Raw genomic sequence first — 15,815 nt, 5'->3', positions numbered from 1 at the left:
TGGTACAAAAAATCGGTGAAAAAAGAGTAGTCCAAATGGTTACTGATAATGGGGCAAATTATAAAGCTGCTGAAAATTTACTGATGATTAAAAGACCTCATTTATATTGGACGTCATATGCTACACATTGTATTGATCTGATGTTAGAGGATATTGCAAAAGAGCCTAAAATTGACATAGTCATACGTAAAAGTCAGAGCTTAACAAATTTTATATATAACCACGGTTGGGTTCTTAATTTACTCAAGCAGATGACTGGTGGTAGGGAGATCATCAGACCTGGGGTCACTAGATTTGCCACTCACTTTTTAGCCTTGGAGAACATGATGCGCTACAATGATGATATTATGCGGATGTTTACATCACATGAGTGGTCTATAAAAATTAAGAATATAAAACATAAAGATAAATCTTTATATGAAACTTTGAAAAATATGGCTCTTGGAAATACATTTTGGGATAATATTATAATTGCCACCGCAGTATTTGAGCCTCTTGTCAAAGTATTAAGACTTATAGATAGTGATGACAAGTCTGAGATGGGTTTCTTATATGAGATAATAGATATAGCAAAAGAATCAATAAAATAAATGTGGGCCAAAGTTATAAGTGGTGGAAGATTATTGATTTTAGATGGAACAAACAACTCCATAGAGATATACACGCTGTTGGTAGGCATGCTTTCAAGTTTTAACTTTCAATATAACCAGTATGCAATAAGCTAATAATATATTTCTGATTTCAGATGGAGAGATATAGATTGAGAGCTGGGCAATTCAGTACTGCTAAAGTTGCTGCAGCTATATCTCATAATACTCCAACCGAATGATGGTCTATCTATAGATGAGAGAAGGCACTAAATTTGATGCCAATAGCAAAGAAGATTTTAAGTCAAGCTATTTTAATCACAGTGTGAAAGAAATTAGACTACTTTCTCCTTAATCCACACAAAAACACGCAACCGATTAACAATGAAAAAATTGGAGAAGTTAATTTTCTGTCATTATAATATGAGATTGAGGGAGAAAAATTTAAGGCAAAAAATGAACAACTGATTGATTTAAATCATGTTTTTGATAAAGAAGACCCATTGACTCCATGATCAGAGAAATAAAGGATAGGTTATTAGATGACAGAGATAGTCCGTGGTTAGATGAGATATTGGGAGAGACCACGACGAGGGCAGAGACTGGTACAGTCGTTCAGCAGCGAGAGATAGTATACCTACTAATACTAGTCATAGTCCTGATGATACATATGGTGGTGAAATCGTTCCATCTACATTTGTTAAAGAGAGTTAAGGAGACAAGGATTGAAGACAGAGAAACTGAGGATATATATACATATCAGCAACGTCGTCATGAGATACATTTTAGTTTCTATGATTATGGTACATCGAGTATTTATTATTTAGAGCCATCACAAGATCTATATGCTAGTTATTATCCACAGTATTCTCAGGCACAAGATCCAAATACTGATTATTAACCTCCTCAAACGCAAGTCACACAACAAGATCTATACAATATGACTAATATGATGGAATCATTTTTTGGGGCATTAGGTCCCAAACATCAATATTACAAACTTATGGTGATCATGATGATGAAGACTATAGAAATTTACAAGAACCAGCTCAGTATTCATCAAAGTTTTAAATTTTGAGTAAGTTAATACATTTTTTAAGTTTTTAGACTTCATATGTGAGTAATTTTTGTTTTCTTATTTTTTTGTCATTTTTTCTAAATTTTTCTACATATTTCTGTATTTTTAAATAATATTTAGAATTTTATATAATTAAAAAATAGTCCGATCTGATACGAACGGCCGATACGTATCGTTTTTCTGGACGGCCGATCCCGATCCTGATACTGGGAGCCTTGGTTTGTCGCATGCATAGTTATTCAATTGGACTGAATTGTTGATCTGTATGTTTCTAGTACAATATTGCAAGTAGCATCAAAATATTATGCGGCCATATACAATTTAAAACACTTTCTACATACCTATTGACATGTTCAAGCAAGCTTTTCATTATGATAATATGAAGGTAGGAGAGCAGGTCATTTTCTCCTTGTAATGAGCTTCTCAATGAATTACAAGAAGGCCAACATAGAACCCCCAATGTCACCTTATATTACTAGAGATGCATTAACTCATATATGTTAGTTAAATAGATTGTATCTGTAAGTGGATAGTAATCTCCTTGACATTCACCGAAGTACCTAGAAATTTCTGTCCGGACTTGTATATTCAAAATGGTGATGATTCATAACATAAAGATGTCCAATGCTTTGGACAAATGTGACAGATAAATTGGAGCAAACCTGCTACATATTCCAAATAAAAGTCACAAAGAAAATAAATGTGCAAAGTGTAAATCTTCTAATATGATAATGCTGCAGAGTACAAAAAACTATATTTGTGGAAAATAGAGATATCCCTTGATTGGTGGTCATTTAAAAATATGGGATTGTGTAAATATCTCTTCCCGTAAGTTTAGGAAACTGATTACAGAAAATAGGGATTCCCAAATATAGGGTTTCCTTTTCTTATTAGCTGCTATTTTCTCCTTCTCTGTAAATTATTACATGTAGCCCGATAGAAACACTTGTAAAACAGAAGTAATACAATTTTTCCCTCATATTTTCCACATGGTATCAGAGCTGTAAGGCATGTTTTTTTTTCTCTGGGATTAATTCTGTTTTCTCCCGGCCTTCATAGCCATATTTCTTAAGACTTGCCTTCATTGCAATCTTCTTTCTTTGCAATCTACTTAGCATATTCTCGTCATCCAACTTCTTTTCTGTGAGCCTTCATAGCCAAGTGTTTCAAAATGTCAAAACTAATCTCTTCAACCCCTCCATCCCAACAACACAAGGAACAGGCTCAGCACTCCATAGGTGAATTGCAGAATATTCAACCAGCTTACTGGCTTAATGGACGGAAATACTTGAAGTGGTCTCAGTTGGTTCGAACTTTTCTGAAAGGAAATGGGAAATTGAGCCATCTATTAGGGACAGGACCAAAGAAGGGAGGTGGGATTTGATGCATTGGATGAGGAGGATTCTATGGTGATGTCATGGCTGTGGAATTCCACGACACCCGAGATCAGTGATACGTGCATGTTCTTGCCAACTGCGAAGGCCATTTGGGATGCCCTCGACCAAACATATTCAAAAGTTTGAGATGAAGCGCAAGTTTATGAGATCAAGACAAAGACAGCTTCCACAAAACAGGGGAGCAAGTCTGTGACTGACTATGCTAATTTCTTGCAAAATCAGTGGCAAGAATTAGATCATTATAGGGTAATTGATTTGAAATGCAGTGAGTGCGCTGTAATTATAGAAAACTTCATTGAAAAAGATAGGGTTTATGATTTCCTTGCTGGATTAAACTCTGAATTTGATCAATTTAGAGTTCAAATTCTCGGCAAAGAAGAGGTCCCATCACTTAATGAAGTGATTTCGCTGATTCGGGCAGAGGAGAGTCGAAGAGGAATTATGCTTGAGTCACAACCAAGTGATGGTTCAGCACTTGCAGCCTCAGGAGATAACAAGAGGAGTCTTACCATGGAACAATCATCACGTGTTGATCCTGGAAAGAGAGATTTCTCAAAAGGGTCAAGCCGAGACAATCTTTGGTGTACGTAGTGTAAGCAATGACACACGTACTGTAAATCAGATGTGAGTACTATCTTTCCCAATTTCCATGTGATGATTCAAAATCAGTTTGGTACTAAAATAAAAAGGTTTAGGTCTGACAATGCAAGAGACTATTTCAATCAAGTCCTGTCTCCTTTCTTCCAAAAGGAGGGAATTATTCATGAGTCATCCTGTGTTGATACTCCCCAACAAAATGGGGTCGCTGAAAGGAAAAATGGTTCATCTCCTAAACACTACTCAAGCACTATTGTTTCACCAAAATGTACCAAAACACTATTGGGGGGGAAACAGTTCTTTTGTCTGCCTACATCATAAATAGACATCCTTCACGGGTTTTGGGATCCAAGAGTCCAATGGAAGTTCTTTCTACATTCTACACCGACATTAGTACTACAATCAACCTTACTCCGAGGATATTTAGGTGCACTTCATTTGTTCATATCCATAAGAACAACCAGGGAAAATTAGACCCTAGAGCTATCAATTGTCTTTGCAGGATACTCATCCACACAGAAGGCTTACAAGTGTTTTTATCCACTGACCAAGAAACTCTATATCTCAGCTGATGTCACTTTTGTAGAAGGGAACCCTTATTTCACCAAACCTTATCTTCAGGGAGAGTTATCTATTATGGAAGATAAGGATTTTTTCCTTCTCAATCTTCCTTCATTTTCATCTCCTGTGTCTCATTCACAATCTCTCACTCCTATGTCAAACTCTCAAATCCAATCTGTACCTGAGTCCAACCAAAGTGAACATTGCGTCTCCTATTCTGACTCCTGTATAGGGTAATAGAACTTTTGATCATATACAGTTCGAGAAAGGGAAGATGTACTCGAAAAGGCACGGTCCAGCTCCTGATCCAATGCAAGTCCAAGTCTCCAATCTATCTTCTAAGAATGAGGCAACGATATCTGACCTTCCATTTATAGAACACCAGCTCCCTGAACTTGAAACAAATGACAAAGATTTGCCTATAGCCATTAGGAAAGGAACCCGAGAATGTACTAAACAATATTTATATCCACTCACCCATTTTATGTCTTTCAAAAAATTCTCACCAACCCGTAGGAGCTTTCTTACGAGTCTGAATGAAATTTATATTCCAAACAACTTATCTGAGGCTTTGGCTGATAGAGAATGGAGGAAAGCCATGAGAGTTGAGATGGATGCATTAGAAAAGAATGGAACATGGGAGTTAGTTGATCTACCAAAAGTAAAAAAGGTAGTGAGTTGTAAGTGGGTGTTCTCTATAATATAAGGCTAATGGATCGTTGGAGCGTTACAAGGCAAGGTTGGTTGCAAAAGTGTACACACAGACATATAGAGTTGATTATCATGAAAATTTTGCCTCCAGTTGAGAAAATGAATACTGTGAGGATACTACTATTTTTGCCGGCTAACTATAATTGGGAACTACAACAGTATGATGTGAAGAATGCCTTCCTACATGGGGACTTGGATGAAGAAATTTATATGAGTCTTCCACCAGGATTTGGAGTACAAGGAAACAAGGTGTGCAAGTTAAGGAAGGCCTTGTATGGGCTGAAACAATCACCTCGTGCTTGGTTTGGGAGATTTACCAGTGATAACAACTATTGGATATAAGCAGAGTCAGGGAGATCGAAGTTGCTCACTCAAAACAGTACACCTTCATTTCACAGCAAAAATATGTTACTGATCTTCTCAAGGAAACGGGTATGCTCGCAAGCAAGCTAGTTGCAACACCTATAGAGCCAAATCAGACTTGGAGAATCAGATGAAGAACGAGTTGTAGATAAGGAGATGTATCAAAGACTAGTTGGGAAGCTCATCTATCTTTCTCACACTTGGCCCGGTATAGCATATTCTGTGAGCGTCATTAGCCAATTTATGCAGAATCCTAAAGAAATTCACCTTCAGGCAGTCTACCGTGTACTTCACTACTTGAAAGCTAATCCTGGAAAGGGGATAATGTTCAAGAGAAACTCTAAACTAGTCCTTGAGGCCTATACAGATGTTGATTATGCAGGATCTCTAGTAGATAGGAGGTCGACTTCGGTTTACTATACATTCCTTGGAATAAATCTAGTAACATGGCAAAGCAAAAAAATAAAATGTTGTAGCACGATCTAGTGCAGAAGAAGAATTTAGAGCAATGGCACAAGGTGTATGTGAGATGGAGTGGACCAATGAGGCTCTACAGTGACAATAAATCTACAATCAGTATTGCACACAATCCAGTGCAGCATGACGGGACTAAGCACATTAAAATAGACAGGCATTTCATCAAGGTAAAGTTAGAAAGCGAATTAATTTGCACACCTTATATTCCCACGGGAGGTCAAAAGATGTCCTTACAAAAGGACTCAACAATGTTACATTCCAAGATTTAATTTCCAAGCTGGGAATGAAGGATATCAATTCACCAGCTTGAGGGGGAGTGTGAAAAATAGAGATTGAATCCCTTGATTGGTGGTCGTTTACAAATAAGGGATTGTGTAAATATCTTTTCCCTTAAGCTTAGGAAATTGGTTACAAAAAATTAGGGATTCCCAAATATAGGGTTTCCTTTTCTTGTTAGCTGCTATTTTCTCCTTCTCTTGTTAGCTGCTATTTTCTCCTTCTCTGTAAATTATTACTTATAGCCCGATAGAGGCTCTTGTAAAACATAAGTAACACAATTTTTCCCTCATATTTTCCACAATATTGGCTAAGCAATGTAATGCAGCATGGTAGCGCATTTATTTTAGATACTAGGTGTCAATGGGTGCTGTCCTGTGGACTATATCTTCTCCCAGAACCATTCAAACATTAGCTTCCCATCCTTGCTCAAAAGTTGCAAGGAGGTAAACATTTTTTTCTTGATAATAGAACTAAGATCAGAAATTAAATATTCATTATTAAGAAATCAATCAGAAAAAAATTGAGTAAACACCAAGCAAGGCTTGATACAATCAATGAAAATTTTCACTTTCAGATGAGGTCATTACCTCACTTAAAGCTTCACTTGGTATTGATGCAAATGCTTCTTTATAAGATATTGCTTTCCTCAAGCGCTTCCCACGACCAAGAGCTGCCTCCTCCTCAACTTGATACTTCTCCCACCTGAACCCAACATCAAAGATTCAACATTTGTTACCCCATGTCCCGCATAATTTCTACCATTCACAAATTGTGATACAGGTTATGCATCCCAAGCAGAAATGTAAATCCTTTAAAGCTTCGCAAATAAAAATATGTTTATGTTCTTGCATAATTTCATTAAAAGGCTAAATAAACAAAGTATATGCTTTTGATGAGGCAACTTGCATGACAGTAGAACTATACTATCCTTTATACTGCTACAACTTAATACAACTAGCCACAGAAATTTTATAGGACCAAGGTTAGTAGAAAGAGGAAAATACGTTTTACCTCTTGTGGCTAAGCCAAAATTCAAAGTGCCTCTTTGAATATTTATTTGTCACTTAACTCATTTATAGTTCTAATCTGTGTGTAACAGTTAGTTTTTCTGTCCAAAACTAACAGAAAAGATAACTTTTCATTAAAACATTCAAACTTTTGACCAAATTTGCCCTTTATGAATAGAAGATTTGCAATTTTTAAATTTAACGTGAAAAGGATTGAAATCAGAAAAGCATGACTCAAGGACTTTCACCAAAAAATCATTTTTTTACCATTTATTGTAAAAAAAAGGTATTTTGGTCTTTTATATTAAAAAGAATGTCTATTAATCAGTTGCATATATATTAGACTATAAGAGGGTTGAGAAATGCAAATAAATGTTCACAGTTGCACTCTGAATTTTGGCCTAACTATTGGGGTATCTTTTCCTTAGTAGTTTTCATCTTCAATGGCAACCAAGCCTTGGCAACCAAGCCAATAACATCAATAGTTTCTCAAACTCCCAGTTATGACTTAATAATGCCTATATATTGTTTCATCCAAGGATGACCATGCCGACCGGCACTTGCCATGATAGTAGCGGCACGGGTCACGGGGTGCGCCACCATGTCAATAGCACACCCGCATTCAGATCGGCACGTGTTGTGCCGGTCCAGCACCGCCGCGTGCCGGTCATTATACCGATGTGGAACTCTTTTTATAATTTTTTTTTATTTTCATTAATCATCAACAAATCAATTTTAGTTATTTTCTAACAAAAATGATATGACATGGAGCCCATATTTTTAATTTATTCTTATTTCCATCAATCATCATCAATTAATTATTAGTCTAGTTGGATCTTCACGACCAGCTACTAGTTGAGTTAAATCATCTTCACGATCAATTGATCTCTTAAAAGGCTTAGATAAATTGATGATGATGATGAGACTAGAGATGATAATGATAATGATAATAGTGATATTAATGGCGATGGTGATAATGACGAGACTCAGTCTAGTGACGATAATGATAAAGATGAGACATTTATTCCTGCCACACAACCTTCTCAAAGAAGTATTATTTTTACAAAGAAGAAAAACTTCACACATGCCATCCAAGATAAAGACAACGGGGCCAGACCTAGACAACCACGAGGAAGAATTTATTAGAGACAAAAGAAAGAAAAGGGATCATCTAAGCTCAATATAATTACAGCTAGATGAGGAAGGAGTTGAATCTATAAGTAGCAAGACATCAAGAGAAGTGCGCCCACAGGATAATGAGTTCTTCATCATTATCATCATATGAATCACCCCAACCAAAATTATGACACCCTTATTATACTTCATATCCACAATCTGCATATGCTTATGGTGTGCATGTGCCAATGCTGGTCTCAATTGTTCCCGTGAATGTTCACTATCCATATCATATCATAGGAGAATTGCAAAATTCATATTTATATGAAGACTATATAAAACGTTACAATGAGCAATACTATTAGTAAATGAGTTTTCAAGATTATAAATAGTATTTAATGCAACATTCTTGTGTTATTCTTGTGCCGGCAAATGTAATCTTTAATCCTCCTCCCATTCTACGTTTAACTAGATATTAGTTTTAATTCTTGAACTATTATCAATTAATATTATGTGTTGAATGTTATTATATGTTTAATTATATTACGGAGTATTCGATCATTAATATTAGTTTTAATTAATGTATTTAATCATATTATGTGTTAAATAATATTTATACTAAATTATGTTTTATCTTTAATAAAATAGGTCATTTATAAAAATAATCTAAAAGATAAAACACTATAATGTGGATTTCAATACATATATTTAAACCAAAAATTAAAAAATTGACATGCCGAAGGCCTAAAAATATCTCTAAATATCATTGGTTTCATCAAGCAACTACTACGATGTAGGAGCATAAAGGCGAATTACAGTCTTTGGGTATCTTTATTGAGTTAAGTCTGCTTAGGATTAAGTTTATTTGGACTATTCCTAATATGTCTTTTATTTGACCTATTTTCATGTATTTTTGTAACTTTTGTACTTAGGATCTGTTTTAGGCTCAATTTATGGCCTTTGGATCAATAAGTTCGTATTTGGTTAGGTTTTATTGGTAACTAAATAAGTAAAATCTCTTTTTGAAGTTTCAACCGGTCGAGATTTGTAGCCAAAATGGATTGGCTGATACGGCTGATTTGGCTGATATCCAATCTGAATAGTACGAAATGGAGCCGATTTAGCCAATACAACAAATATGTAACGTTATTTCAAGCGGCCGATTCCGATCCTGGAACTGATACCTTCAACTGTTTTCAAAGAAAAAAAAATATAGGATAGAGGTCTCTTGTAAGTTGTAACAATCGCTATTGTTTTGTTTCAAAGAAATGCGGAAAGGAGACCTTCTACTCCTTCCTTTGTGTGAGGTGTCAGTGAGGCCATCCCTTTGGTGTGATTTTGATGAGACAGAATGGTCTTGTAGTTATCACTTATCTATAATCTATCATCTTATTGTTTTCTTCTCTTTTTCTATTTCTCCTTCACAGCCCTTGTTTCCTGCAAAACAATGTTATCTTGCTTTCAGCATCTAAATCTAGATTTCAAAGAGTATAAACCCTAATTCCTAATACTTGTCCTAAAGCTAATCTTTCTTTATCCATAAATCATTCTAGAACTCTTTAAGATTCATACCTGAACTCAAGCTCATCAACAGCCTCTAAAATAGCCATATTCAGTATCAAATTGTTGCTAGAGAACCCTTTTCTTTCCTATACCAGTTTGGGTTCAAAATTTCATGATGCTGAATCAAGCTACTTATAGATATGTTGAGCTATCTTTCATAAAACTAGTTTGCATGGGATTAAGCTTGGTTTCTACTTTCCATGCAATAACTTCCTCTCTTCTTGGCCTGTACTTGCCTTATTCAAATAAGTATCGATAATACTTGAAAAAGAAATGCACTACTATACTTTTGAAGTTCAGAATCATGAGTATCATGACCATGCTAGCCAACTTTGTAAAATAATAAGGTAAAACAAGTTCACAATTTAATTCTTCCAATGAACATAATAAGAAAGTCTAATAGATAACTCCACAAGTATTAATTTGTTTTAATTCATATAATATTGACTATGCAAAATAAAGAAAGAAAATGGAACTCACCGGCTATACTTGTCTATAGAGGGCGTACCCCTAGTGTTTCTATGTTTGTCCTAATTCAAGTTTAATTTAGTATACACCTTTACTTTAATGCTTTCACATCTCCAAAGAGTGTGATAAGTTTGACCGTGATGTCAACTGAAAATTATATTGAAGCAAGGAAATATACATAAAGAAGATTAAAGAACAATTCCTAAGATAAATCATAGATGATGGGTTTACATCAAGGTTCTAAGTATCGGAATCTGGATCGGGATCGGCCGTATGAAAAAACGATATGTATCGGCGGTATCGGCAGTATCGGCCGTTCGTATCGGCCTATATTTAAAATAATTTTTAAAATACAGAAAAATTCTTAATTTTTTAGAAAAATAATAATAAGATATAAATATAAATTATTCATATATAAAGTCTAAAAATTAAAAAATAAATACTACTTTCTCAATTTCTATTTCTCCCCCTTTCTACCACTCACACTCTCTCTCTCCCACGCAAATTAAAAAAAATTCTTACCTTCCCTTCACTAATTCTCTTTTTTATCAAACTCTCTCTCTCACTAACTCTCTCTTATCAAACTCTCTCCCACTAACTCTCTTATCAAACTCTCTCTCTAATTAACTCCCTCTCCTACTAACTCTCTTCCTTAAAAACTCTCCCTCTCCCTCACTGACTACCACCTCTTTCCCTCTTTAATATAGTTTTTTAATTTTTGTTTTCTCTCCATGTCTCTCTCTCTCTCCTCTTCCCCTCTCTCTCTTCTTCCCTCTCCCTCTTACTACTACAACCCACAAACTCTCTTTCTCTCTCTCTCTTTCCCTCTCTCTTGCTCCATCTCTCTTTCTCTCTCTTTCCCTCTCTCTCTTCCTCCCTCTCTTTCCCTCTCTTACTCCCTCTCTTTCTCTCTCTCTTTCCCCTTTCTTTCTCTCTTACCCATGCTCATCTCGGGTGGGATCGGCCGATCCGGCCGATACCCGACCGCCAAGGATCGGGATTGGGCTGATCCCGATCCGTTTCGGCCAATGAAACTAGGAACCATGGTTTACATGCATATATAACAAATAGCACAATATCATAATAAGGAAAGTTCAAAATCAGAACTACGACCAACCATCTAGAACTCCAACTTAAGAGGCATTTGGTTTCTCATCTAGATTGAAAACATTATAATCTTCCTATTAACCAAAAAATTTCAGTTATAACTACGAGAAACTTTAAAAAAAAGAGTGCATTAACCTAGAAATCTTCTGTAAGAAAATTTCTAATGTTATACATGTTACATTGTATAGAATTTACATTTGTCCAATGAGTTTTAATTGCTGCAAGGTTGGCTGATAGTGTACAATCTAAAAGAACTATCTATACCTCCAAAATTAACCAGATAAACATTTAATCCATAGTTCTGAGATATCTATATGTTAGAAACTAAGGCAACCTGAAGTTTCCTCAGGAGGACGATTTACAGTCCCACCAATAAAGGACAAGAGATCCCTATTAAATACACAAAAAGAAATATTAGATACTAACAAGCATCACAAAAAAGTATCTCATGTAGGCGAGAACTGTGCATTGGTACTCGCACGGAAAGAGATTACATTAGGCACTACATAGTACAAACCTGACTCGTAAAAGCCTATCCCAATCATTTTCCTCAGTCCCATTGTTTGCATTCTCTTCCTTTGCTTCAGATGCTTGCTCACGCCCCTCACCAGAAGTATAAGGGAGAACTTCAGCTACCCCTGCTTCTTCATTGAGTTCATCGTTCCAATCTGTTGACTGATTTACACCGAAAACAGAAACAAAATCAATATCAAAGTAATAATGCAGTCAATAGAGATATCTTGTCAATAAGTAAAAAAAAAAAACCATTTAGAAAAATAAGAGACTTCAACCATCACAAAAATATGAATGGTTATTACTTATTAGATACTAAAGAATTATTACCTCCATATCTAGAAATATTTATCACAAAATTACAGCAATAGAAACTCATTTAACAAATATAATGACTAGTAGGAAACGGTTGACAAAAGGAGTCCTATTCATATTCACATAAAAAGAGAAGAAATATAGTAGTGCTGCATTAAGAGGTCCAACAGTTTGAATCTAGCCAGTATAACCAAATCTTCCTTATCTTATTTATCTACTATATAATAGGTAAACAATGAGTTTGAGCAATGGAAACAATCCTCTGTATAATCTAGGTAAGGCTGCATATATCTTGCTTTCCTAGACCCCTCATTGGCAGGAGCTGACTGCATTAACACTTCTATAATAGGTAGAACATGGGAGCTCTCTTAGATATGTCTCCACTGCCTGAATTCCTCCAACCACAGCAAGCTTACAAATATAGAAGAGCCACTTGTGACGCCCATCAAAATTTTAGTCGAAACAAAAGTATCATACAAGGTTCCCAAGATTGGGATTGAGATCAGGATCGGCCATCTGGAAAAACGATACATATCGGCCGTATCGGCCGCTCGCATCGGATCGGACTATATTTTAGTTACATAAAATTTTAAATATTATTTAAAAATGTAGAAAATTTTCTAAAAATTTAGAAAAAATGAGAGAAAAATAAGAAAATAAATATTACTCACATATGAAAGCTTAAAACTTAAAAAATATATTAACTTACTTAAAATTCAAATTTTTTATGAATATCGAGCTCTCCCCCCCCCCCCTCCCCTCCCCCTCCCCCCTCCTTCTCTCAGGCTCTCAGCAATTGGTGCTGCTACTTCACCGCAACAGCAACAATAGAGGTTGTCAGATCTACTTGGTGCAAGAAAAGAGAGAGGAAATGAGAGGAATTCAAAATTGAAAAAGATAATAATAATAAAAACTCATCCGAGATAGCCGAAGGTTGAGGTCGTCGGGTCTTCGTTGGAGAATGTCGCTGGAGGTCGAAGTCGTCGGTGAAAGAAGTGAGAAAGAAGAGAAAAAGAGAGAAAAGAGAGAAAGAGAGGCATATGGAGGGGTGGGGTCGGATCCAACCAGTTTCGGGTAGGATTGGCCCATACGGCCAATCTTTTCCGAAACAGATCGGGTATCGGCTAAATCAACCGATACCCTAGCCGAAACTAGCCATTCGACTAGGATTGGGATCGGCTAGTGCCGATCCCGATTCGTATCGGCCAATCCCACTCGGGATCAGCCGAAACTGGGAACTATGGTATCATAACAGTCTAAAGAATTAAGCGATGCAATAGCAAAACCTAATGAAAATATAGTAATTTGGCAAGATTTGAGCTTATCTATTTAGTGGATAGGTTAGAATAAGGATAGTCTCTCTTGGCCTCATTCTTAGCATCCTAAATATCTAGGAAAGATGTTTATGAAACTTTGTAGATAAGGATAAGGCTTGACACCTCTTATTGCTGTCTTTTAGCTAAATATTTAGGAAATTTAGTAGCTAAATTTACCTTGGCCTATATACAGGCTTTTATACTTAGTTGTAATAAGGATCTAACGTTTTAGTAAATGATAAGTAAGACTTCACCGAGAAAGCTTGTCTTATCCAAGTGTTATTGAAAGCTCTTTCTCATTTCTAATTTCTATACTGACTTTATTTTGATGCTTACTTCCTTCTTCAAAGAAGTTAGAGTACCGCGCAGACTTGCCAAAACTCTAAAAAAGCTTAAATCCCTAACACACTAGTCTAATTACTTAAACTAACCATTTATACGCTGTGAAGATATTTTGCTTATAAGATGTATTCAGTTATCATATGTGTTTGTTATAATCCAAGTCTAAGTTGAGTTTGAATCCAAATTAGGCAGTCTAAGAAGCACAAATATTTCGTTTACCCCTCTGTACCGGTACTCTAATACATATTGGACCCCGATATGGTCTTGATACAGCCCAATATGTGGAAAGGGCTGAAGAAGTAACAGAACTAAAAATTTTAATTTTAGTTTTTCGATATGGCTTCAATATGAGGTGATATGACTCCAATACGGTGGAATACGGCTCTAGTGCAGCTCCAATATATTTCTTGATCATCCACTTCCTTTTTTCTTTTTTTTTGGAGGGGAACAGATGAAATAAAACATATACTTTATATGTGTAAAAGATCATCCAATCCTTCATAATACTTTAAGCATTGTTTATTTTATAATAAATTAAACATATAATTTTAAAGCTATTTAAAAATCAAAATTAATTGTAGATGAATATTTGAATTAGATTTCAGTGTTTTACTAACATTTTGAGTTTCATATCAGTTTCTGTTACAATATTATTCTAACATTTTAGGCATGTAGATACTAATTCCCTAGTTTTCTTTCCTTTTATTTTATCATTTATAGGATGTTTTAATTTTTTACCATATGTTATATGGTTGACGATAAATTAAAAAATATTATTTGTTTATTTATTTATTGGCATATCCATGACGTACATATATCCTAATTTTAAGAATTTGTTGTTCCTTATATCCATGTCTCCATATCTATGCTTTATAGGCCAAGTCCTTGAACTACAAGAATTTGTCTACATAGTTCTAATAAAATAATCAGCAAATATTCATATTATGTCTAAAAAATATGAAACCAGATAGATTGATTCAGTAATGTCGTGATCTATGTTTTTTGTATTCAAATTTTGTTTAGATTCAGACTTTATCAGAGCAGAACTGTGATCTAATCTAAGATGGATACGGAAAACTAGTTTAAAAAGCTTATTAGTTTGTTTTTCTCATCCAGTTTTAGTTATCTTTATTTCCTATAAATAAGACCTTTTGGTTTGTAACCTAGGTGAGCATTGAATTATTGAATAAACTAATATTTCTTTTATCTCACTTTCTCTCTCCTATCAAGACCATACTCAAACCCTAAATCTTCATATCACTTAGCTAAGCCCTTCCACAGCGCTATCTGGAGTGTCTAACCACCACCAATTGACCTCCACCAATCCCTAGACGCACCACCTAAAGCCTCAAACACACCAACAAGCTGGATCAACCGAACTAGCACCTCAGCCCTACACCAGTGCACACCCCATAATTCTAGTGCATATCGCCTTTAGAAGACCAAGACTGCCAGGTCGAGCCAGCACATACCCACCAAGCTCGGTGCACACCAAATCTAGACAGCAGCTAGAGTAAGCCCTTTAGCTGACTTAGGTCAATTCGGGTGCAACCCTAGTTGGATTGTACCACTATTGGCATCAGAGCTTCTAAGATGGCATCATTATTGGTATAAGAGCCAATGTTCCTCACTATGTCCACCACCAAAACCATGTCTGCGAGAAGGAATATGCGAATCTAAATTCTTTGACACCATATATCACACCACCTGATCTCACATCCGTGCTAGTCATGATGAGATCTACCCTTGCCGAGTTGAAAATGGTCATCACAGAAAACGCTCTCATTCTCCACAAGATAAGCAACAACTGATTCAAACCCACTGTCGATTAGATCTTCGGCAATGGATGTCGCTACCATACCAACGCGCAGCCCTACTCGTCGCCTCCACCGCTGTCTCCTCCACCGTTGCCTCGACATAATGACAAGCCTTCTCACCCCTGAGAAAACAAACTCAAGCACTGTTGTAGCCCACTCCAAAGCGAAGAGCAAATGGCGCTCCTATAAATGGGTTACGTG

General features: G+C 35.8%; 1 protein-coding gene across 1 annotated transcript in view; it reads right to left on the bottom strand.

Annotated features, from left to right (window-relative positions):
* The window catches only part of LOC140796105 (protein CHROMATIN REMODELING 4), a 39,597-nt gene that overhangs the window by 7,149 nt on the left and 16,633 nt on the right, over positions 1-15,815 (bottom strand). Inside the window, exons 7-8 of the mRNA XM_073148974.1 lie at positions 11,829-11,986; positions 6,638-6,752 (exon numbers count right to left, since the gene is read on the bottom strand). Of these exons, the coding sequence (XP_073005075.1) occupies positions 6,638-6,752; positions 11,829-11,986 (273 nt within the window). The remainder of the gene's footprint in view (positions 1-6,637; positions 6,753-11,828; positions 11,987-15,815) is intronic.

The sequence above is a fragment of the Typha latifolia genome, chromosome 10, assembly GCF_019914945.1.
Source record: "Typha latifolia isolate L0001 chromosome 10, TyphaL0001v2, whole genome shotgun sequence".
Lineage (NCBI taxonomy): Eukaryota > Viridiplantae > Streptophyta > Magnoliopsida > Poales > Typhaceae > Typha > Typha latifolia.
This window is presented reverse-complemented; position numbering and strand designations above follow the sequence as displayed.